The sequence below is a fragment of the Neolamprologus multifasciatus genome, chromosome 23 (assembly GCF_963576455.1).
Source record: "Neolamprologus multifasciatus chromosome 23, fNeoMul1.2, whole genome shotgun sequence".
In the NCBI taxonomy this organism is placed as follows: Eukaryota; Metazoa; Chordata; class Actinopteri; order Cichliformes; family Cichlidae; genus Neolamprologus; species Neolamprologus multifasciatus.
Window position 1 is genome coordinate 3,426,174 of NC_140460.1, and position 25,563 is coordinate 3,451,736.

The 25,563-nt window shown below is 40.1% G+C and overlaps 3 protein-coding genes and 1 long non-coding RNA gene across 8 annotated transcripts in view; 3 read left to right on the forward strand and 1 right to left on the reverse strand.

Annotated features, from left to right (window-relative positions):
• Positions 1–5,891: 5,891 nt before the first annotated feature.
• LOC146490733 (uncharacterized) lies at positions 5,892–9,428 on the reverse strand. Its single transcript, XR_014872561.1, has 4 exons — positions 9,324–9,428; positions 7,669–7,823; positions 7,300–7,381; positions 5,892–6,948 (listed from the first exon to the last, which is right to left on the reverse strand). It is a non-coding gene; the product is annotated as an uncharacterized LOC146490733 (long non-coding RNA).
• haus8 (HAUS augmin like complex subunit 8) lies at positions 9,415–15,330 on the forward strand. The gene is made up of 10 exons (XM_085152671.1): positions 9,415–9,524; positions 9,850–9,914; positions 10,508–10,569; positions 10,782–10,899; positions 11,982–12,092; positions 12,170–12,273; positions 12,410–12,568; positions 13,936–14,077; positions 14,704–14,845; positions 14,987–15,330. Exons 1-10 carry the CDS (start codon positions 9,460–9,462, stop codon positions 15,111–15,113), a joined length of 1,095 nt encoding a protein of 364 aa, XP_085008797.1. The 5' UTR covers positions 9,415–9,459; the 3' UTR covers positions 15,114–15,330.
• Positions 15,331–15,536: 206 nt separating this feature from the next.
• On the forward strand, positions 15,537–19,971 carry sac3d1 (SAC3 domain containing 1). 3 transcript variants are annotated; one of them, XM_085150423.1, is made up of 5 exons: positions 15,677–15,794; positions 16,366–16,428; positions 17,206–17,626; positions 18,761–19,043; positions 19,227–19,971. In XM_085150423.1, the coding sequence occupies exons 2-5, from the start codon at positions 16,409–16,411 to the stop codon at positions 19,706–19,708; spliced, it is 1,206 nt and encodes a 401-aa protein (XP_085006549.1). In that variant the 5' UTR covers positions 15,677–15,794; positions 16,366–16,408; the 3' UTR covers positions 19,709–19,971. The 3 variants fall into 3 exon arrangements, with proteins under 3 accessions (XP_085006548.1, XP_085006549.1, XP_085006550.1); XM_085150424.1 differs by lacking the exon at positions 15,677–15,794 and adding an exon at positions 15,809–16,125; XM_085150422.1 differs by lacking the exon at positions 16,366–16,428 and having other exon boundaries at positions 15,537–15,794.
• A 574-nt stretch (positions 19,972–20,545) lies between these two features.
• The window catches only part of cpamd8 (C3 and PZP like alpha-2-macroglobulin domain containing 8), a 51,674-nt gene continuing 46,656 nt past the window's right edge, over positions 20,546–25,563 (forward strand). For 2 of the 3 annotated variants that reach the window (XM_085150403.1, XM_085150404.1), the window contains exons 1-2: positions 20,546–22,188; positions 24,154–24,305. In XM_085150403.1, coding sequence (XP_085006529.1) covers positions 22,103–22,188; positions 24,154–24,305 — 238 coding nt within the window. In that variant the 5' untranslated portion in view covers positions 20,546–22,102. Of the gene's footprint in view, positions 22,189–24,153; positions 24,306–25,563 lie in introns of those variants that run through there. The other variant, XM_085150405.1, reaches the window with a different exon arrangement.

Sequence of the window (25,563 nt, forward strand, 5' to 3'; positions counted from 1 at the left end):
ATGGACATGTCCGCCCTTTTATGACCACAGTGTACCCTGCTTCTGAAGTCTCCTTGCAAGAGGATGACACACTACCACAAAACTCAAATCACCTCAAACTGGTTTCTTGAAGATGACAATGACTTCACTGTATAGTCATCTACAGTCACCAGATTTCGGTCAAATAGACTTTTGGGATCTGCAGCTGACAAATCTGCATCAGTGGGATGATGCTATCATGTCAATACTGAATGTTTCCAGCACCTTGTTCAATCTATGTGTCACGGCGGGGTGCGCCGGTGTGAAGAAGAGGTAGACCCAGATGCAGACACGGTGGATTCAATTCAATTCAATTCAATTCAATTCAATTCAATTCAATTCAATTTTATTTATATAGCGCCAAATCACAACAAAAGTCGCCTCAAGGCGCTTCATAGATACAGAGAAAAACCCAACAATCATATGACCCCCTATGAGCAGCACTTTGGCGACAGTGGAAAGGAAAAACTCCCTTTTAACAGGAAGAAACCTCCGGCAGAACCAGGCTCAGGGAGGGGCGGCCATCTGCTGCGACCGGTTGGGGTGAGAGAAGGAAGACAGGATAAAAGACATGCTGTGGAAGAGAGACAGAGGTTAATAACAGATATGATTCAATGCAGAGAGGTCTGTTAACACATAGTGAGCGAGAAAGGTGACTGGAAAGGAAAAACTCAATGCATCATGGGAATCCCCCGGCAGCCTACATCTATTGCAGCATAACTAAGGGAGGATTCAGGGTCACCTGGTCCAGCCCTAACTATATGCTTTAGCAAAAAGGAAAGTTTTAAGCCTAATCTTAAAAGTAGAGATAGTGTCTGTCTCCCGAATCCAAACTGGAAGCTGGTTCCACAGAAGAGGGGCCTGAAAACTGAAGGCTCTGCCTCCCATTCTACTTTTAAATACTCTAGGAACAACAAGTAGGCCTGCAGAGCGAGAGCGAAGTGCTCTAATAGGGTGATATGGTACTACAAGGTCATTGAGATAAGATGGGGCCTGATTATTTAAGACCTTGTATGTGAGGAGCAGGATTTTGAATTCAATTCTGGATTTAACAGGAAGCCAATGAAGGGAAGCCAAAACAGGAGAAATATGCTCTCTCTTTCTAGTCCCTGTCAGGACTCTTGCTGCAGCATTTTGGATTAACTGAAGGCTTTTCAGTGAGTTTTTTGGACATCCTGATAATAATGAATTGCAGTCGTCCAGCCTGGAAGTAATAAATGCATGAACTAGTTTTTCAGCGTCACTCTGAGACAGGATATTTCTAATTTTAGAGATGTTGCGCAAATGGAAGAACGCAGTCTTACATATTTGTTTAATATGTGCGTTGAAGGACATATCCTGGTCAAAAATGACTCCAAGGTTCCTCACAGTGTTACTGGAGGCCAAGGTAATGCCATCCAGAGTAAGAATCTGGTTAGATACCATATTTCTAAGCTTTTCAGCGCCGAGTACAATGACCTCAGTTTTATCTGAGTTAAGAAGCAGAAAGTTAGTGGCCATCCAGGTCTTTATGTCTTTAAGACATTCCTGCAGTTTAACTAATTGGTGTGTGTTATCTGGCTTCATGGACAGATAGAGCTGGGTGTCATCTGCATAGCAGTGAAAATGTATGCTATGTCTTCTAATGATGCTGCCTAGGGGAAGCATGTATAATGTAAACAGAATTGGTCCTAGCACTGAACCCTGTGGAACTCCATAATTAACCTCAGTGTGTGAAGAGGACTCTCCATTTACATGCACAAATTGGAGTCAAGAAGTGGAGACAGAACTAGGTTTCCAAAAATAAAGCGAGCCTTTATTGTGGCTGATGGCATGACAAAAACACTAGAGAACACTGAAACTGGGAAAACTAAGGAGACCAAGAACACTGTGTAACCTAGAAAGACTATGACACTCTGTGAAAGAACTATGAAGAAACTATGAACACAGAGTAACAAGGCAGGCTATGAAACAGTGACACAATAACGGAAACTATGAAAAGATGAGGTGAGGATAACAGACGATCTGACCCCGACTGAGCAGAAACACACGGATTAAGTACACATAAGGAATGATCAGGGGAAGCGGAATCACATGAGGAAAACAGCTGACAACAATTAACATAATGACAGGACAGGGGACGTAAAGCTAAATACAATAAACAAAAAACACAAGGATCCTTCAAAATAAAACGGGAAACATAACGAGACCCAGACATGACTCGAACTAGATAAACAAAGAAAACTTGGACATGAAACATGACAGATAAACACACGAAAACTTCACACAGGAATGAGACAATGGGGAGCTCGATAAATCATGAATTAAAACTGTAACCTAGGCATGACAGAATGTAAGTAGATAAACTGAAATGAAACTAGACTGAAAGGAATAACAAAAACATCAAGAAACTCAGAATACTGGGTTACATGACCCAGGACCATGACACTATGCTGCAAATAATGAAGACGCTTATGAAAGCAAAAGGCAGTCCAACAATACCAGCAATGTGCATCTAACAAAGTGTCCTGTGAGTGTAAACTGGATGCTTATTTAAGGGTAATCGAATGAAGGAAAGATGGCTGCTTCATCTCAGACAGACAATTTAACTTGTCCAGTTTTATTTTGTTCTTGTTAAAATTTTGTTTCCACATTGTGCTGCCACACTGGATATTACATCCATCCTGAACCACTTCAGCCAGAGTTTGACATTGGGGGAATTTTCTCTCAGGAACTGATCATAAGTTTGCAAGATTTTCTGAACCACTTATGCCACTGGTAGGAAATCATGTAGCACGACTCCTACAGCATGTACTTTTCCAGTTGTGTTTTAATGTTCTTCACAAGTTTTAGCAAATCTCAGTTACATTTCCAGTCATATTTCCCAGTTTGCTAAGAGATTCACTGATGCTAGCAAGTTCACAGGTTCTCTTTTCCTTTTCCATGAAATCCTGAGAAGTACAGAGGGTGAGATGGATGGACAAAGTTGCTGAGTAAACACTTGGGATCTATTCATTCGCACAGTGGCTCCAGGGGATGGGGAGGAGGGGTTCATGAGAAAAAGTGGGGGAATGAATGAGCGAGAGACAGAGGGAAAGAGAGGGAGACACAGAGAGAGAAACACACGGGAGAGCGCAACCTTTTTCTTGCTCAAGCTCATCAAGTACGGGCCAGGGCTCCTGAAAACGCAGGGATTACCAGGGTACAGGGGCTGTGCTGGCCAGGGCCGCCTCTGCTCACTCCTGCACTGCACGCTACACTGCCCCGCTAAAGCACAGCGCATGGTTCTCACACACACACACACACACACACACACACACACACACACACACACACACACACACACGCACACACACACACACACACACACACAAATCAGTCATGCTTGATGCTTACATATAAGGTAATCATATCTCATTTGCAAAATTTCACATGAACACACAGATAAAAAAGAGTGAATATATGCATCATAAATAGCTTTATAATTACTTCACAAGTAGTAATTTAAAAGTAATCCTCTCTAATTATTATTATTATTATAATTTTTTACATTTTGGGACATTAATGCAACAATAAACTGTCTAGAGCAAACCCCAGTTTTCTACTACTGACCTCTGACCATTCAAATGAAGGAACAGACTTTACCTAATACAGAATATACAGTTTATTCTGCAATCGTTCCTTCACCAGGCAACATAAACCTTTGACCTGTTGCTATATGATTAAAGATGTGCTACTTAAGTTACTTCCTGGATAAATACTTGTCTGCCCCCAAAGACACCCAGACAATCCCTCAGCCTTGGGCAATGCAGTGAGGGATGCTGCAAAATACATACGTAAGACTGAACACCAAGCAGAGGTCAAATCCTTTTAAGGTAAACACCAACAATTAGGAAGTGAGCAACATGTGCATAAAGTGGAAAACATGACCATCTGACAGAGTCTGTTGAAATGCTTCAGGGGATTCTTTTAGCAAGAAGCAAGCGGCGCATAAACAGAAAACTGAAGGTTAAGGAGAAGGGAAAGCGAAATATAACGGCGAAACTTTTAGTGTTGACGTCTAAGCCAAAAAAAAATATCAAAATAACTGACTGTTAACATCATTAAAGGAATAATTTGGCCAATTTAGAAATGCATCCATTAGAAAGATGAGAGGATTAAGTCCACTCTTTCCATTAAATATAAAGTTATAGTAGGAGACGACTAGCTTAGCATACACAGTGAAAGCAAGCAAACAGCAAGCCTTGGTATATCCTATCTGAAGGATTAAAGAATTCACCTAACATCTTAAGTGCTCTCTAATTTAACATTGCATAGCCTAATATAGGTATTTACAGACTTTGTACCCATTTGCTATTATAATGGACTAGTTCTTATACAGCACTTTCCACTAGTGCTGTGTGATACTACAAAAATTGGCATTTATCCGATACCAAGTAAATACAGAGCCCATACTCCCAACACCAGTATCGGTACTTTTAACCTATAAAGGCAGCTTATGTATGGGAGAGCAGGGCGTTATGAGTTATGAGATGAATATTCAGCAATTTGCAAATTCTGAACATATTTTAATGATCACTAAATTATTTGTACTTTTCTACTATAATTGATTAATCTGTCAAAACACACCTTACAGCTTCAGCGTGTGTTTTTAAAGCTGGAATGTAAATGTTCCTGTCTCTAAAGCACTTTGGGTCAACTTATGTTGTTTAAATGTGCTACAGGCTATAAATAAAATATAGATGACAGTCAACACAAAAACATTCAAACATTTTTCATACCGGATGTTTAAGATAGGGGTGGGGGAAAAAATCGATACTGTGTAGTATGGTGATATTTTGTTTGCTAATAATGTATCGATACAGGGACAGCAGAAATCGATATTTTGTTACAAAAAGGTTTTTGTGCTCTGACTTCAGAGCATGTTGATCCTTTTTCTGAGCAAGAATCCTGACATTCCTTCACTGCCCAAATGTGTTAAACTTTTTTTGGCAGCAATAAACATGACAGTTTACTTATTTTAATTTAAGACATGTTTTATTTTAATTAAGTTTAAAACTTTTTTATTTAATGTAAAATTATATTTTGTTTTAATTTACTTTCAAATTCTTCAGTTGCTGAAGGGGCTGCATAGTTTTCATAAACTGCATAGTTCAGAATAGCTATAATTGTACCAGATGGTTGATTCAGTTAAGTTGGACTAGACTGTAATACAAACCGTTCAGTTTGTCAACAATAAAACTGAAATGAGAGAAAGACTGAGTGTGAGACTTTGATATTAGAGAAAATGAATATTGATAAAGTTTACCTTTATGTACAGAATCTGAATATCGCAAAATATTTTAAAAAATTGCAATAATATCGTATCGTGCGTTAAGTATTGTGATAATATCGTATCGTGGGATGTATGGTGATTCCCACCTCTAGTTTAAGATAGATTTTTTTTCATTAATTTTTTTTTTTAAACACAATTCAAACTTTTACATACTGAACTTATAAGATGGAAACAAAGTATCACTCTCATTTTGCTAGTATTGATCCAATACCAATACTGGTGCACTATCAGTAATGATACTACCCATATTTGGATCCATCTGCCCACATTTACTTTCCACTATAAATCTCATTCACCCAATCGCATTCATTTTATCCTACATTCACACACACACTCAGATCAGGGACAACTTCAGGTTCAGTATCTTGCCCAAGGTAACTTTGACACAAGGACGCGATTGATCCAACAACCTTCCAATTGGTAAACGATCCGCTCTACTACCTGAGCCACAGCCAACCTAGTTTAATGACATAAAACACAGAAGTTCTTATATTTAGGGGCTAAAGTAGTCAGAGAAAACAACAAACAGCCTCGTTATAATAAAGTGAAGAGGCAAACACTGCCCTAATACTCCGCTCCTTAGTATGATCAGTCAACAGGGGGAAGCTTGCTGAGTGTAAAGGTCTTGGCTGACTGGTCTGTAGGTGCTTTTCTATAACGAGAGCCGCTGACAGAAGAGCAAACAGAGGAAACCATACACCCCTCTGTCCTGGAGAGCTGAGCTGGCCAGAAAACAAAGGAAGGAAATTCTTTGTCTGCTGAAAATAGTTTCACATAGATAAATAAAAAATAATAATTAAACCTTGTTTAAAGCATTACATATACCCACAAGCAAACCTTTAAACAGAAGGAAATATAGAGCATGGTGATCTAATTCAGATACTGAACGTTGGAAATACTGTTTGTTGGCTTTACTGTGTGAGGTTCTGTGTTTTTGAAGCATTCCTGGGAGGCTATGTGGACCAGACTGGCAGACTGGGTGATGAGTAACAGCTCACCACAGAGGGAAGAAAGGCATGGCTGGCTTGTGTCTGTTTACACATTATCAAATGCGCACAGATGTTAGGAGTAAATACAAGTGTTTTACTCTTCAAAGCTGTTTCACCTTGCATTATAATCATCCCAAACTGCAGAGCAGAGTATCAGTGAGGTCACAGTGACATAGGTAGATCCTTCATTAGACGTCAGAGTTTCGGAGCAGAGCGAAAAAGGCAAGAGAGGTGGGCTCAGAGAGGAGACAAGGACTTTCATTCAGCCCCTCCATGTCTCCTTGTAAAACTATCTTTCAACATGCACTTCTCACTCTTTCAGTGCAAGCCTTTAAGCCTGCTTTGAATGTCTTATTTTACTCCAGAAAGGAAGCGAAAGGAAGCCACATTTCCAGTAGAACGTTAATTTTATTTAATCATAAATATCACAAACTGACACCAAAAGTGTCAGTGTTTATGTCACCATCATTAACAACACTTCTTGTATATCTCAAAGCAGTCATTGGTGCTGGCATTGCCTGGTGGTGAGAGATGGCCAGCAAGCATGCAAGCTCACAACAGCCATCTTCAAGGCATTATTACTCTGAGAGAGAAGAGAGTCGCGATAAGACCCGGCCTTTACACAGACTGATAATGTAGGGTTAAGGTGTCTCTCTCTCTCACACACACACACACAAACTGTATGCACACACAAATACAGGCATGCACTTGTGTGTGAGATCAGTTTTAGTGCCAAGTCCAAATGGTCAGCCTTCATCGTGAAAAACTCATTAAAACAGAAAGGTCAGAATAAAAGAAGTTTCAAAGGCTGGATGTTTTCCAACACGTATAAATGTAAAATATGAAGAAAAAAAATGCTTTTCTACTCTATTTGAGCACTCAAACTACTTTATATAACATGCTTTGTTCACACAAGCAGATTTTTCTATCATTCACACACAGATGAACGCACTGGAGAGCAACTCTGCCCAAGGATACTTTCGTAGTGGAGCAGCCAGGGATTGAATCACCAACCTTCTGATTAGTAAATGATCCGGTCGACCTCCTGAGCTACAGTCACCTCAAATAAACAAGGATAAGAAGAAAAGAACAAAAGTACATTCAGTTTTAGATACCCAGATATTCTTATGTTCCCTCTTGCTGTCTACTTCTAATGGTTCATCTGTTCATTTCTGTGGAAGGGACTTAAGACAGAAGTGGCTGACCATTGTTTGCCATCCAGTACCACACCCCGTCTCCTCCTATTGTCCTTCCTGTTGTTTAAGACTAGCCTATACAGGTGGGATAAGCATTCATTATGTCTTCTAAGACCAGTGTACACAAACCACCACAAGTAAGATAACTCACTAAGCAGATATTCACATATGGGCTGAAGATACACATGTAGGTACATGCATCAGGTCTGCATGTTCTCCTCGGCATCTGTCTGTGAACAGGTTCCAGCCAGGTCATCTCTGTTCTTCTGACACCCCAAAGAGATTAGCTCCAGACACCTCTTGACCCTCAACAGAAACAAAAACAAAAAAGAAATCAAAACATCTTTACATCAACTGAAATGCAGAACAAATACAGACTTAAATGTAGTTTTAAAAATGATTTTTTGTAATAACTCCTTTATTTATCAAGGTAAAAATCTCACTAAGATTAAAAATCTCGTTTCCAAGAGAGACCTGGCGTCATGGCAGCAAAAGTCAAAAACACATGCACCACATAACTACATAGCGATTAAAACAAATACAATATTCTGTAGAAATATGTGAAAAATATACAATAACAGCTTTTAGCTTTTTAGTGAATGAAGTTTACATGAATGTCAAAGAAGTTGAGCTTACACTGACAGTGGATGCAGGCTCTTACACCCATCTAGTGGTTACCAGATCAACTGCAGTCTCTGAAATTACCTGAGGTCAGTAGGAATTCTTTTTTCCAACCATAATTTGACTGGAGATCCTCGGCTTTGTCACAATATACAGTTAATCCCATAAGAGTTAAGTATCAGTTTTTTAATTACAGTCATTTTTATATATAGTGGCCATATTAAATTGTAACTGGACAATTGTAATTGAAAAATTAGGGCCAGGCGAGGTCTATTCCTTCATTATTCCATGACAAATTAAGAAACTAAAAGATCTGGAGTTGATCCCAAGTGTTGAACTTGCAATTTGTAGCGTTTCATTAGAATTCAGTCAGTGCAAGTGAAGGGGGCCATAATTAACCCCCACGTAAATCTATTAGAGAAAGTTGCAAAATCAGCAATCTGGTTCCATCTTAAAAAGAATGAATACTCGGGAACACCAAAAGGTCAGGAAGATCATGGAAGACAACCAAAGAAGATGATCACAGAATTCTCTCTGTGGTAAAGAAAAAAAATTAGAACATCTACCCAAGTGAAGAACACTCTCGATGAGGTATGAGTATCATTATCCAGGGTTTACAGCAGGGTGCCATCCACTAGTTACACTTAAGAACGGGAAGGACAGATTAAACCTTGAGAAAACATCTAGAAGACATCCACAAACAAGCAACAGCTGAAGATTGCTGCAGTAAAGAGAGAAAACAGTATTTGGTGATATCCATGAATTTTAGGCTGCAAAGGATTTTCAACCAACGACTAAAAACTGTTTTTATACTTAAAATTGTTGAAATTGTCCTTAATTTTGAGCTTCTCAAAATAGGGAATTGTGTATAAAAAGACAGTTAATGCAGTTAAACCCCATAAGGTAAACCTGAAAGTCTGCACTTCAGTCAGAGCTTGACTGCATGATTCAAAATCCACTGTGGTGGTGTACAGAGGCACATTTGCAGAAAATTGTCCCAGTTTGCAAAATCCTAAGGACGTAACTCTATGTGCAAACACAGTTGTTGCTGTTAAAAATGAAGCTTCAGAATAAGGAGAAGGAACTTAACTAGAGGTTATGGGATATTCTGAAGGAAAAGATTACGTAGCTACAAATCGTTTAGTAAAAAAACGAATTTAGATGAGCCGTGATAACTGTACTTACTTCAGTACTGTAGGTGCAAAAGACGTTCCAGTTGCTTTTAAAAAGCCGCGGTGGAACGCGGAACAAAAAGAAAGCGTGAGTTCATGTTTCTTCCGGTTTACAAAGTCGGCGTACAGGCGGTTTTCTTCAAAACATTATGGCGTCGAGAAGAGCGACAACAGTTCCAAGTAGTTTTAAAAGCATCCCCACCGACTCTAAAAGGTAGTTTCTATATTTTCCCTTTTTTTTTTACACTGCTGTTGTAACATTCTCCGGTGTTTGATTTGTTTTAAATTGTAGCTTATTTTAATGTGCAAAAAACACACTGAAGCTCTGCGGTTTCTCTTTGACGCACTATATATTCTTTTCTTTAGCGACAGGCCTAGACGTATTTAGAAAATAGTTTATAAGTAGAAGTATATTTACAAGAATTTTTTTGTGTAAAGAAAGCTGAGGATAGCTCGGCTAACATTATAGCGTCTGGCTTAGCATACTTTCTGTTTGTTCCATTTTCGTCCTCATTTCTGTATCCTTTATTTCTTCTCAGTTCAAAAAGCAGTAACCCTGCTAATAAAGCCAACAACGTCGGATCTGTGAAGAAAACTGTTAAATGTAAGTATGCGATGCTACTATGGGCTTAATAGATTGTTAATTTTACCTACAGCTGTCAGTGTCAGACATCACATAAGTCCTAAATAGTCCTCAAAGGGTCTTCCACAAGGTATTTGAGCTGATCACTGTCTGTGTGATTTTCCACAAAATATCTAATAATGCAACTCAATTTGCATGAAAGCTGTTAGGTATAAATAAAATAATCATTACACAATTTTTCTAGAACTTGCTGAACTATTTTTCCTTTATAGAGGACTTTAGTGATGTGAGGCTTGCACAGATGTGTTACAGCAGGGGTGGGGAACTCCAGGCCTCAAGGGCCGGTGTCCTGCAGGTTTTAGATAGCACCCTTGGTCAACACACCTGAATCAAATGATTAGTTCATCGCCAGGCCTCTGGAGAACTTCATGACATGTTGAGGACGTAATTTAGCCATTTAAATCAGCTGTGTTGGATCAAGGACTCTCTAAAACCTGCAGGACACCGGCAGTTGGGGCCTGGAGTTTCCCCACCCCTGTGTTACAGCAACATTCAGTCTAAATGTTTTTTTCCTTTCTTAAATAATATCTATAAATGTCCTCATTAATCTTTAGCAAGTGGGACTGTTGTTAAGTCTCGATATCTTCAGTCTGCTGAGAAGACATCTCTTTCAAAGGTAAGGCTATTTTTATTTCTGTCTTTCTGTAAAATATGTGCTTCACTTGTTCATTAGATACATCATTATTCATCGTTCTACATAGCTTTCTAAGCTAAGATGTTGATATGTTGTCTTCAGCCTCACATTTATATTTAGCACACGTCTTAATTTCATCTTGAATTTTGCTGTCACGTTTTTCATACTGATTGCATCTCTGTAAACATTAACAGAGTAACTCACTGACCAATGAGTCGATCACTGTGCCACGACCATCTTCACCAAAACCCACAGGTGTCAAACCAAAGGCGGCTACTCCGACAAGACGCTCAATGGCCCCATATGCAACATGTAAGTAATCCCTGTGGCCATAGTTGTGACTGTGGGTGCTGATTCAGGCGTGTATAGTAAGTGTTGTGCACTGTAATTATATTATCAGCTTTATAAAAAGCTTTTATTTTCATCTGTCAAGACTTTGATGCAGATCAGAGGTATCCAGTTCACTTTAGAGCTCAGTAGTTAAATCTACCTTAGCCAACATGACAATAAAATCATGCATTATGATTTACAAGTAGGCTGCCAAACAACCAAGTCACAACCACTTGAAATATTACAGCTACTGGCAGTTTTTAATTTTGGACTGCAAAAGATCTTGTATCATGAAGTTTACAATACAGCATGCGATCTAGCCTTCTGGAGAGAAATTGGATACACATAAAAATTAAAAAGAGAGAAGTGAGAAAATCCCTCACTTTGACTTTGGCTCTTCTAAGATAAAACTTCCCAACTACATTCCATCAGTTTGAGACTTGATGGAATGTAGTTTTGTGCCTCTTTTCAGTTCAGCGGCTTTCCGAATCCACTGTTCCTGGATATGGATGTGCTCTGCTTGTATATATTTAAAAAAAGTGACAATGGAAATTATGTTTTCTGAAAAAATATTATCAACTGACAAATGGATACAGTCAACTATTTAGATTGATTCTAGTTGAATTGTTTTCAGTTAATATCTTTAGTAGTGCAAAAAAGCACAGCATCTGAGTAAGCGTCTATGGTCTAAAGCAGCGGTCCCCAACCTTTTTTGCGCCACGGACCGGTTTATGCCCGACAATATTTTCATGGACCGGCCTTTAAGGTGTCGCGGATAAATACAGAAAAATAAAACTAGTACCGGTACTGAAAAAAAGAAGATTTATTCATAACACACATGAAAAGACCCAGGAAAACCGAGTAAACGATAAAAACGATAACAAAATAACGCTGAAAATCGATTAAAAACCCTGAAAACTATACATTTCACACCTGAGCCTCAACTCTCGCGGCCCGGTACCAAACGACTCACGGACAGGTACCGGTCCGAGGCCCGGGGGTTGGGGACCGCTGCTCTAAATGATAGCTGTAAATAACACATTCTCATTTTTCTTCCTTTTTAGCAATGATGTCACGTGAAAATGAAGCATCACTTCTTGGGAAAAGTGTTCTGCAGTCCACATTCTCAGATAATCCCCGCTTTCGACCAGATTTAGATATTTCGGTTATCAAAGGTAAACTGAATAAAAATGCTGAACATTTTTTATGGTTTGGACTGTCCTGTAACTTTGTTTTTTGTTTGTCTCCCAAGATCGAACAGTCATTGAAAATGCAGTAGAACCTGAAAGAAATCCAGAGAATGAAAAGATGATGGTTGAGATGGAAACATTTCTTCTGGCCTACCTCACAGCTAAGGTTAGTTGATGTAATAGATCTGATAACAGTTCAGTTAGTGTACAGTAAGATATTAAGTGAAAACATAGTCATCTATTTTATTATTTTGGTGACTTCTACATTGAGAGATATTATGCTTACAATTTTTTTACTTAAGATGGAGAGCAATACAGCAAAACTCAAGGCTGAGGCAGAAACAAAGATTCTGCAAGCAATGGAGGAAGAGCAGTCATTGCATGATGAGGTCAAGGAGAAGAAACGTCAGTACCTCCTCGCAGAAAAGAAACGGCTGGTGAATGAACTGCTGGATTTGCAGGTCTGGAATAATAAATGGTGTTTTCCTTTTTTAACATGTGTTTTAATTAATACTGTTGTGTTCTGTTGTGGCACTGCTTACAACACTTGTAAGCAGATGAAGCATGGATGATGCTGTTCATCTGCTGGTAGATGTCTGTGTTGATTTTGGACATGAAAAGTGATCTGGACCTGGATTCTGTGACACTGGCCTTCATTCACTCCTTGGGAATCTCTCACATGTCCTTGAATCAACTTTTCTTGACAATCCTCTCAGGGCTGTGCAGCTTTTCCTACCACATTTTTTTCCCTATTTGTTGATAAGATAACAAATAGGAAATATTGGGGAAACCTGCAGCTGAGACTGAAGAGAGGTCCTATTTGTTGACTTCCTATTAATATGCTTTAGTACAGCACTCTGTGAGCATTCAGCCTTTGCTGTCCTCGTAGAGGGTGTCGATCATTGTCACCTGAGCTGTGTCCCAATTCAGGGGCTGCATCCTTTGCGGTCTACGTGGGCCAGGTCCTTCAAAGACCGAGAAGTGTGAGGCTGTGAAATGGGACGGTCTAGCCTTCAGATTTGCGTCACTGTCTCAGAGGAGTTTAATAAACGCAGCTGTCTGCTCCTGGCTTATCTAAAGGAGTAATATTTCAAACTCTTTAGCCACTCTCCTCTGCCATTGCTGCGCTTGAAAAGTATTTTATATTATTATAAAAATATTATAAATAATAATTTAATTAAGTATTTGAAAAGTGTAAGAAGAAAAATCTTACAAACAAGTAGCTGCCGTCATTGTTGGAAACTGGAATTGGCTGGGCCGTTCTATAAATTCTGGGATAGGTTGGGCCACGACGGATATACCCGGCCCATCCTTCAAATTCGGGGAAATGAAGGACTCATTTTTCGGCTGCATTTGGAGCAGCCTTCGAGTTGGGACAGCCTTCGTCACCTGGCTGTGAGGTAATCGGCCTTCAAATGCGGCCTCCGAAGGATGCAGCCCCTGAATAGCACTGGACAACTGTCATCAGTTTTCCTCATGTGGCAGCTTAAGCCAAAGTTATCAAAATCAAACAAAAAAGGCTTGAAATATTTCACTTTAAACATACTGAATATAAACTATATTAAACCGTTACTTTTTTAATTCAATTACAATTGTGTTTTTTTATTATTCTAGTTTTTGGTGACGCACTAGGATATTTAATGTCCATTTGAATTTTGGGTTAACTAATGCGAAAATACACTTAGGTAGCAAACTTTGGTTCTTTTGTACACTCTTTTGAATGATGCTGGATTCTATTAATGTCTGGTCAAAACATGTTTTTGAAATGAAAAAGGGTGGACACACAAAGTGTATAATTGATTCATGTTCTATAATTATTGTCCCTCAGATTGCTACACTGACTCCTGTGGCAGAGGCTGTTGGTCAGTTTACAAAGGACTACAAGTCTTTTGCTTCAGCTGTTGACACCACCCGACATGAGCTGCCTGTTAAGAATTTCTACATTGATGGAGATAGACGTGAATTTCTAGGTAATTTTTTTACATTAAACTCATAAGTACGATTTTAAAAAAAACAAACAAAAAAACCCACAAAATTGCACTGATGCAGACTCCATTAAGCCTCCATATAAATGTTTTGATCTACTACTTATGTTGGTGAAATTTAAAAGCTACATGGAGAAATCCTTTCTATGTCAAACTGTTGACAGGAGGAGGATACACACACACACACACACACACACACACACTAATTTAAAAATATACTTGGGGTGATTTAGCTGTGGTTTAATAACAAAGTGCCCAGCAGGGGGTGCTCTGACTGGAAAAATAAAAAAGACTTAAAGAACTGTATTTAAAAAATAAATAAAATAAAATTCTTCCATGAATCAAGTTTTGCTTGGGCTCTGTTGCTTGGATTTTACAAGATAGTGGTATACTGTAAGGCTATGGTAAGACCCTTGTTTTAAGTCTAATTTTATATTTAGAAATATATTTTTGAGGCATTTACATGAGCCATTTAAAACTGTATAACCACTGTGGGCTTTTGTTACAACAAAAGTCATATGTGGTATGTAGCTTGGAGAAAATTATATTGTGTTTTCTGATTTTTTTTTTTTTTTTTTTTTTTTTTTCTTTCCCAAATTGACCCCTTTCAGATAAAGCTGTGGCATCCTTGAAGGAGAGTGAGAAATTGCTGTTGGAGTGCACAGAGGGTGATTATAAGGACAACAGCACATCTCTGGAGTGCCTTCGAGACATAAAAGTAACATCAAAGGACATCAGTCAGCAGCTGTCCGGGTAGGCACATGTATAAAGAAAGTTGTGTTTTGCGGTGTTAGGTTATGATTGTTTTGTTCCTTCACAGGTTGTGTAACAGTGTGGGTATGGCAGCTTTATCAAAACCTTTAAAAACTATCACTTTTTTTTTTCTCCCTCCAGGGCCTTTAAGGAGCAGCTGGAACTGTCATCACTGGTCTGTCGTCAAAGAATCTATGTGCAGCAGAGCACAGAGGAGGAGCAGCTGGGCAGTTCAAGATCCAGAGAGCTTTACTGCCCCAAACACTGAAGGATAACATTCAGCATGGGATACACAGAACAAGCACTTTGGATATGCTCCAACTCCACATGTTTTATGATTTCTATATATTCACAGGTTTTGTCTGTTTTTGTGTGTACTGTGTAGGTGTACATTTGTGATTTTCTTTGTGGTTGTGTTGTAATGTTGTAAATGTGGACTAATTGCTTCTTTATAGATGTGACCAATAAATACAAGAAAGAATTTAGATTTTGCAGACTATGAAAAATTGCATTGCACTAAGAATCCATAATATCCTAGCCAAGGTTGCTGAATACAGGGGATCAAATAACTCTAACATACCTTGTCACTAAATCAAAAACTTGATTTTTGATTTAGAAAGAAATTTGATTTATTATTTCTGAATAATAAATTTCTGAATTTATTATTCAGAAATAAATTGGCAAAATTATTAATTTGATTTATGAGTCTAACAACACGTTTGAATTTTTGTTTTACCCCCTATGTGTGCTTGTTTTATATTGCAATTTTAACTAAACATCAAAAACTACGTTTTAAAGTCATAAAAAAAATTCGAATTTAAATAAGTCCATCCTCACCCGGATGTGACGTTCATCAAGACAACAATGGGTCATTTCTATTGGTAGTTTGTGGAAAGTGACGACCTTCCCTTTACAGAGAGCCAATGAATCGCAGGAGAAACCGTCGCATGTGAGTAAAACATTTATTTCACATAAAGTGAGCATTTCTTAAAATTGTATTATAAACCAAATGTAAGTTGTATGTTTTTTGCTTCGAAAAACATGTTTGGGTGGAAATAACGATGTGTTTTTGTTTGGTAGCCAACCGTCCAGACAGCTAGCTAGCCGTCCAAGTTAGACATTAGCATGATGGTCAGCGCTGCGCTGCAATAACACCTGTGGCAGATATATATGTATATGTGTATATGCAGTAATTTATCCTTTACACATTGCATGCACGACACCGTATCCTTTGTTGCGTTGTGTTATTCTAACCCTGTATCTGCAAAGGAGCAAGAGAGGTACTTTAAGATTTGGGGCTTCCTGTTTTAGCGGTGGGATGAAAACGTTATATTAAAAAAAAAGTTGCTTGTTGCATATTTACTTGGATGAAACTCGAATATGCACATTATAATATAAACGTTAGCAAAACGTTTATGCTGCGGTTTAAAAATGTTGAATTGGTGCATGTGTGAGGATAGTGAGACGGTGGTGGCGTGTGCAGTAGCGGGCATCAGTACTGAGATTTTCCTTGTTTGCAGTGGTGATGGACAGGCTGACAGATGAGGTCAGGCAGGAGTCTCCATGGACCATGATCTCTGCAGGTGATATTGTGTTCTTTAGCGAGAGTATGGTGCAGGTATGCTCTGGAGATGAGAGGAATAAAAGTCAGTAGAAGCTAGAAAGAGTACATGTGAGGGATGCACGCTCAACGAAGTTGTAAGAAGTAGAGGTAGGTACGTTTAGATACCTGAGGGCAGCCATCAACACCAAAAGACAAGAGAACAGAAGAAGAGGGTGCAGGTAGGGTGGAGCAGGAGGATACAAATCTTGGGACACATTTGTGACAGATAGCAGCAAGAGTAAAGGGGAAGGTCTCTGAGATAGTAGTGAGACCTGATCTGTGGTTTGGAGACAGTGGCACTGACAAAAAAACAGGAGGCTAAGCTGAAGATGCTAGGATTTCCACTGAGAATGACCACAGGATTGCAAATATAGGGACGGTTCAGGTTGAGCAGTTTGGGGGCAAAGTTAGAAGCAAAGATGAGACCAGAGAAAGTGGTAAGAGCACAAAGAAAATCTATTCAGCTCCAGAGATAGTCCTTCTTCTATTCAGCAGTTGTTGTTGAGTTTTGTGGACCAGCTGATGAGCCAGTTCTCCACCTTCTGCAGGGGCTAGCTACAGTGGCTTCTACCTCACAGCAGTTCCCTGGTGTAGAACTACCATCGTCAGCTCCAGTTCAGTTGAAGATCCAGGAACACAATCCCCAAGGATGATATTTATCCATACATCGTCTTTGCTTTCAAAGATAGAGTATTATTAATGTTAAGATGATTTGCAATATCAATATTAATTACTAATTAAACTGTCAATCAAACAGATCTCACTCACAGAGGAGGGGTGCACCGTCAGAAGGACAATGGAGACAAAGGGATAAAGAGCAATGGCAAGGTGAAGGGAAAGCACAAGTTAGACAGGCGGACGAGGAGGAGCAGGAACCCAGACAGCATGAAGAGGACACGGTGCCAAAGGGGACCTGCCAAACGATGTGCCCCGCCCAGGAGTTACGGGATCGTGAGGCTCAGAACCGACTTCACCATTTTGAAATGTTACCAGGCACAGAGAAAGATCGGCGGCCAAAAGGAGACCCATCGCGTGCCGTTAAGGAGTATTCCAGACCAGCAGCTGGGAAGGACTCAACTAAACCCAGTGACCTCAGACCACCTCCTGTGCTGCTGAAAACTGTTAACTACCTTATTAATGACATTGCAGCCGCCCTGAGCCTGTATCCATGGACTGAGGTACGTAGCATTTACACCGATCGGTCAAATTGTTGATTTCCACAAAAGCTTGGGACTTTGTGTAACAGTAAATAAGTCCAACCTATACCCGCTATAAAATGTGTAAAATACTGCATTCACACAAGTCTTTCTGAAGTAACATTTCTCAGCAAAAATCATTTCATTGTTTATGGTACATAATATCAGGAAATGATTCATGTTTAATAACTGAATTGGTGACTTAGAAATTAAACTTTTGTTATTATTTAAAGACAGCTAAAGAATTTAAATTTAGGACCCATTTATTTATTTTGCAGAAGTGTGTGTTACCATCTTCAAAACAACATGCACGTGCAGAAACTAGTTCTTTATTTTACCAAGAACCTAACGGTGCTTTGACAAAAAGTGCAGTTGTAAAACTTTAATTTTGTTGTCATAATCCCAATTCTTGAACCTTCCTGTCTTAAACTTGCTGTAGGTTATTCTTCTGTATACATTTAAACTGTATTGCAAGTGGTTCTTTCTAGGGATTTGTGCTTCAGCGGGAAATCTACAGCGTTGCTATGTTGTAACTAATCGTTGGGTTGACATAGGCTGCTTGCTGTGAGTGACTCTTTCAATATGGTCACTTCCCCCTGTGCATTACTATTGCTACAGCTACTTTTTTGCTGCAGTTTTTGAATTTATCAGTGAAAGAATAACAATCGCTTTCTCTTGAACAAATAATCATGACATCGATATAAACACTCACAAATGTCAGCAAATTCCTGAAGGGAGATTTGTTCACATCCATTCTGATAGTTTCACCAATGTACAAAGAAGTGGAGAATTTTAAAGATACAAATATATTTGCCCCCGAAAATAACCAACCACAACAAAGAGGCGGGTCACAGCTCGCTGTACAACCCAGGGACATTACAACAAGGTAGTTAAAACATAATACACAAGCATAAATGCCAGCAACGACATTAGCCACCTACGTAGGTTACGTTATAGCCGAAGTCTAAATCAAGCCTTACCAGGGAACGACAAATGTTTCACTGTCTGTTCATTTTAAAATATGTGAAAATATCTGATGGAAAAGTAGCAAAACAGAATCTATCATCATAGATTAAAGATGACTAATTTGTTGTTTACTTATTTGTTGTCGCGCAGGTTTATACCTTTGTCTTTGACCGTCTTCGTGCTGTGAAGCAGGACATGATCATCCAGAGGATGTCGGGATTGGACTGCGTGGTCATTTTAGAGCGGACCGTTCGTTTCCTCATCTATGCTTCTTATCGTCTTTGTGGGGAGCCACTGCGGCTCTACGACCCACGTATCAATGATATACACCTGCAGGAATACCTCAGCTGGTTGCTGGATTGCTACATGACCAAATCAGGACCTCATCCCAACCAAGAAGAGTTCCAGTCGCTCAGTTTGCTGTACAACTTGGGTTGGTGACTTTGTTTATCATCTGCTATTTTGGTGTATTTGTATGCATATTCAAGCTGGAAGTCTGCATGCATTAGTTCAGTGTTGTGCAAATTTTTGATGCAGGGAATGTTTTCAAAAATTAAGAACTCCTCCACGTCCTGCAGAAAGCAATTAATTTTGTATGCTTTATTTTCTCTTACAGGTTCAGCTCGTGCTATGCAGCACACCATGCAGCTCCCATTGCGACTGCGCAGCACTCCAAACATCAAACTTGCTCTTTTCATCAACCAAGCTTTCCTTGAGAGAAACCCTGTCCGTTTGCTTCGGTCGGCTCAAAAGCTAAACTTCCTACAGACCTGCGCGCTGCACCGTCACCTGATGACATGTCGTCAAGATCTGCTGCTCATATACAGCCACGGATACAGCAGCCGCAACTGTCGCTTTCCTCTTGACAGACTGGCTAAGCTCTTGTTCTTAGACGCATCACTTACAGCTCAACTGTGCCGGTCATATGGAGTTGAGGTTAACAAGGACAATCAAGTAGTATTCTCCAAAGCTGCTTTCACGGAGCCGGGACAAGGAACACTGCACTGTAAACTGTATCACAGCATAGCATCTGAGAAACAGAGAGATCTCACTGTTAAGAATATTCTTCAGAGCTGTGTTGAGACAAATAAGAAGTAAACAAGCCATACAAATACCGCTCGGTATTCTTATAAATTAGGAAATTGACTGTTTGTTTGTTTTTTAAGAAATCTGGACTGTCACTGAGCTGATGGCCACGAGTTACATTAAGATGTGAATTACTTTTATATTACTACCAATATTTTGTGTTGATGTTTCCCTTGAGTATTTTTTTACAAGAACTGTACAGAAATTCAAAGGTGTAACTGTTTACTCATTCTTATAACTTCAAATTTTGGAATCATTTCAATAAATTTGGTTACATTGTACAGAAATACAAATGGTGGTCAGAAGTTTACATACATCATGGATTTGATTGTCGTGGTAATTTTGAGCTTTTAATGATTTCTTTCTTTAATGGCTGGAATGACTGTAAAGTGTACGTCTTTAAAGGCTTTTTCTTTAAAAACAAAATGAATTTATTTAGGATTTTCTGTAATCCACACGGCTCGTGCACTCACTTCATTTGTTGGTAAGTGGTGCTGAAGGTTCTACGGTGTCTTCTACCTTGACAAGACTTATTAACTTATGGCAGAGGTGTCCAACTCCAGGCCTCGAGGGCCGGTGTCCTGCAGGTTTTAAATGTGTCCTTGAACCAACACAGCTGATTTAAATGGCTAAATTACTTCCTCAGTATGTCCTGAAGTTCTCCAGAAGCCTGGTAATGAACTAATTATGTGATTCAGGTGTGCTGACCCAGGGTGAGATCTAAAACCTGCAGGACACAGGCCCTTGAGGCCTGGAGTTGGACACCCCTGACTTATGGTGATCATCATCGACTGAAACTGGTAGTTTCTTTGCCAGTTTAAAAAAAAAAAAAAGGATTTGTCAGCACTCGTTGGACTGACCAGTAGTCAGCACAATGTTAAAAGTCCAAGGAACTTAGTGTAGATCTAAGAAGGAGAATTGTAGATTTGGGATGGTATCTTGGGGTCATTTCTAAACAACTGCATTCTAAGATCACCAGTTCAAGCAATTGTACGCAAGTACTAGTTATTCAGTTATTCACTGTCCTACAGACGTTCACCTTCAGATGAGAGGAACTTGATTACGACGTTCAGGAACCACAAAGGCTCAAGCCTGAACTGAAAACTGCTGGTTATCCGGCATCACTGTATACAGTGAAGTGGGTTTTACATCAACATGGACTGAGAGTGTGCTGACCAAAAGGCCCTGTTGCAAAATTGACACCTTGCAGTCCAACTGAAATTTGCAGCTGCCCACATGGACGAGCCTGTTTTGGTGCCAGTGGTAGTGGTACAGTGGATGGAATAATGAAGAAGCGTGACTACCTCCAAATTCTTCAACCTTACCACAAAAATCAACAGTTAAACGGTTGAAACTTGAACACAGCTGGGTGATCCAACAGGACAATGATCCCGAACACACATCAACATTTATTTGAAAATGAATAAAGAAGCTTCTGGAAGCTAGGATACGCTTAAACGCCTTACCAGGAAACCAATTTAAATGAACTTTACTAAAAACGTGTATACTGTACAATCATTCCACCCTGGACAAACAGCAGTTCGAAAAAGCAAATAAAAGACCAAAATAACCCTGACATTCATGCCCAGGATGAGTGTATGTAGACTGCATGTAAACCTAAATGCCACTAGAGGGCAGCAGATATCTTATCAGGGCATCAATGAACTCCAAAAGTGCAAATTTAAGTGAGTAAAACTGTTATAATCACGCCTTCAGTAATTGAATTGTGTCATTTCTGTTATGTTTCATAACAAAACAAAGTAGCTGCAGATTTGAGATATTCTGACTTTTTGGCTGAGCTAAAAACGTGCAGATAGTTTTTAGTGGCTAAAAGGACACGTTGCTACTGTTTCTTAAGCGGGTCTCATTCATGCTCTCTGCAGAGAAGAGAAGGTATCAAAGCGAAAGAAGCGCCGTCTGATGCTGAACGCGATGCTGTAGGAGCGGAAAAAAAGACCGTCCGACTCGAGATCACCAGGAACAACCGGGGACAGCGAGAGCTGCTCGGGTTTTAGATGTCAAACAAATCGTAACGGTGACATTTCTCCGCGCTGAAGTGGGAGGACACTTACAAATTGTAATGCTGAAATATGAGAGAGCGAAGCCGGGGCGGGTGAAGGCACATGGGAGAGGACTGCTCGTATACTCCGGGCTCTAAAAGACGAAAAAAAAAGGCACGATTTGCTTGGACCTGGATTTGGCGAAGACAGATGAATTCATTAAGTTGATCTTTGGTTCTCAACGGAGCTCTGCGCACCTTTCTCTCCTACCGATCTCAATGGATAGATAGAGAGACCGTGAGGGCTGGGATTCAATTTCATTTAACATTTAATCAGGGCTTTCAGAGCCAGTCTCATTCAGACGGTAAAGACTGTATCCTGAAGTATCCTGGGCTCTGGAGCCAAAATGTTACGGTCGTCTCTGACAGCTTTGAGGCTTTCGTGGATTTTGTACATCTGCACCGTGAGCACAAGTTCTGCACAAGAACGACAGTAAGTAGCCTGTGTTACATGTGGTGTCTTTGAGCTGCTGTGTGCTCTACTACAAGCATTTCCCGGTGCTTTAAGTATGGATAGACTGTGATTGTTCATTGAAAACCTTTTTAAAAACTATCTTTAAAAATAGTTTTATTTAAACCAAGTGCATTTCATTGTACGGATCAGTCAGATTAAAACCTTTTTGTGAATAAGCCACAATTTAACGTCATTACTGTCCCAACCACACTGCCACTAATGTATTGTTGTCATACTTTCATTAATTGTGTTACTGACCTGTGAGGAGTCACACAGAGTGATTCATTAGGTCAATGATAGCCCATAACCTGCCAAATATGAATAGATGCACTCCTGTGTTTCTTTCGTTGTTGTTGTTTTGTTTAACCCAGACCCAGGACCGATTCTATCAGTCAGGTGCTTGAGGGGTTAATTGTGACCTTGGGAGATAACAGACCAACTAGTTGTAGCCAGGGGCGTAATTTCCAGGGGGGTTATGACCCCCTCCCCCAATAAAATTATGAATTATCTTGCATAAATAGGATTTTCTTTACTCATTTCAGGTATTACCAGCAAAATAGTTGCATGTCTAATCATCTGGGAATTTACCCAGATTTATTTATTTAGACAGAGATCAGCACAAAGTTACGCCGATGGTTGTAGCAATTCTTCCAGGAAGAGAGGAGGGGTTGCTATCAAACTCAAGCTAAAGCAGATCTTTTTGTGAAGCTTTAAACTTGTAAGCTAACTTAGAAGTTTGAGCAATGAGCAAAACATGAAACCATGTGACTGTTAAAGGCTTCACCTACACATGAGAGCAGGCTCTTAACTCCCACAGGACAAAAGTTGAGCGAAAACAATTAGAACTTGAGTAAATGGAGCCATGTGACTGAAATAAGCACGGTCTCTCCACCACCTGATCCCAGCTCATCCAAGAGCTGGTTAAACTCAGTGTAGATCAAACGCACAGAGTCAATTTCCTCTTATTATCCTCCTTCTCCCGAAAGCCTTATTTTCCAGGGGATTTTCTCATGACTTTTTCTCTCTCTCGGGAACTGCAGTCGCCTCTAGCTGTAATGCCGTTGTGCTGTAATGCCAACCACCTGATCCTTCTCTCATGCATGCAACTGGGCTTGTGCTCAAGGATTTGCTCACCTCTAATTTGTGTGATCTTCAGTTAAGTTGTTAAGGGGTGAGTTGGCCCAGTCGAAAAAAGCTGCGAGGCTGGGGTGAGCAAGCAACGAGTTAGACTAACAGGAAGATATTTACACTTGCGTTGCTGCGTCAGCCTCGGTCATCACATGGTCAAAAATAATTAAAATAAGAGTCTCAAACACAGCTCAACATTTGGTGGACACTTCAGTGAACTTGCTCCACACACTCTGGTGATTGAGTCATACTGGAGCATGCTAACAAGAGCTCCTATTATTCTACCTTTGTTACCTGAGAGAAGTAGCCCCTTTGTGCCAGAAGGCATGTTCTTTCAAAATAAAACGTAAATTGGACCCCCTCCCCACACACACACACACACACACACACACCCTAGACTCTTAATAAGCATCAAAGAATGACCTTTGCTCTGTGACCTCAGTGACAGGTCCCCTTCCCTCAATTAAATGTCAGAGTGACTGTGAGGAATCTCAGCCATTATTTTTCCAAACAGATGTCGAGGTTCTGTCAGAGGTTGCCGGACCACCCAAAGAAAACGTTAAAGCAACAAGCTCAGTGGTCGTCAGGTGCTGCATCCCTGGTGAAAACTGCAGCTAACCTTGTGCGTGCACGGAAGTGAAAAACATGAAGCGAGACAGAAAAAAATGTGTATTTACACCTGGTCTCCCATCTCCTTTTGCCTCCCTTACCATCACCTGTATTCTCCCCCTACTGTCATCTCACCTCACCTTACCCCCTTGCTCCCTCCTTCCTTTAAACTCTTTCCCTCTCTCTGCCCTGCTGCTCTTCTCTCAGGGGTTACTTGGTCGCAGCACCCTCCGTCTTTCGAGCGGGCGTCGAGGAGAGCGTGAGCGTAACCATCTTCAACGCGAAAGCAGAAACACGCGTCCAGGTGCAGCTGTCGGTGAAGGGACAGACAGTCGCCCACAGCCATGGCTCAGTGCTCGGTGAGAACAAAATTCTTTAAGCTAAAGTTACACTGGCACAGTGGGTTACGTTTGGAAACAAAGCATGCACCGACAAGTTAGGCAAGCTAAAAGATAGCCCCTTTATGTCACTGTTTTAAGGATGCAGGCACATAGATTAAAGAACACACACACACAGACGGTGTGAGCCTCTGCTACAAGACAAGCTTTGGCTTTTATATAGATTATCTGTGACTGCAGGCATCAGTTCAGTCCAGCTCATCGGCCACTTAATGTACACACTGTGCGATTTGTTTGACAGCGTAGATAGATGGTGCTGACTCTGCTTAGAGGAGACAGGTTGCAGCTGGAACAGCAGCTGAACTGACTTAACCACAGCGCTTACAGTTAAAGCATGTTAGAAGCATGCATTTTATTGATCACTTTACAGATCTGTGAGAAACTGAGGTTTAGTTTAGCTTGGTTTATTAAGATCCCTGTTAGCTGTAGCAGCACAGCAGCTATTCTTCCTGGGGTAACTGATTACTCAAAGCCGTACAGCATCTTAACAAAAACAAAACAAACCACACATGCAAACAATCAAACAGCTCCTCACAACACAAATGGTGTTCCGCATCAAGCTAGGCACTGATGACACACTATTCATTCGTACACACTAGTTCTGCTACATTGGCAATGAATTCTATTCCATAATAGACCAATAGAAAACTGCTCTACTGATCGAACTGCTTCTTGCTGTGAGTTATAAAATCTCTCCTCGTGGCGTGCTTGGTAGAATAATTTGTCATTCATTTTCAAACAAAATCATTGGAGTGTTTGTAACAAAATATCCCAATTCAATACAAGGAAAGAATAAACGAATCCATGTTTCACAGTTAACCAGCTGAGGCGTTTGTGCATTGTTACAATTAGGGATGCAACGATACCAATTTTTTCAAACCGATACGATACCGATACTTGGATCTGAGTACTTGCCGATACTGAGTACAAAAAACGATACTTCTACCAGACACACACACACTGCCCGTGGATTTTCTCTTGACATTTTTCATCGCTTTTCCAAAACCTGAGTTAAAGTTGGCTGTTCCGGTCCACACTGCTGACATTTTGTTTAGCCTAGCTACAGCAGCCTCCAGTTTCTCTTTTTTATCTGGAGCTGCCAGTCTCACTCGCCTAACCCTGTGCCTGTTTAGCGCGGGATGTCCCCCTAGTGGCCAATCTAAAAAACTACAACAGAAATGACAAGCCACCCTCTGATTAATGAAATAAGTTAGTATCG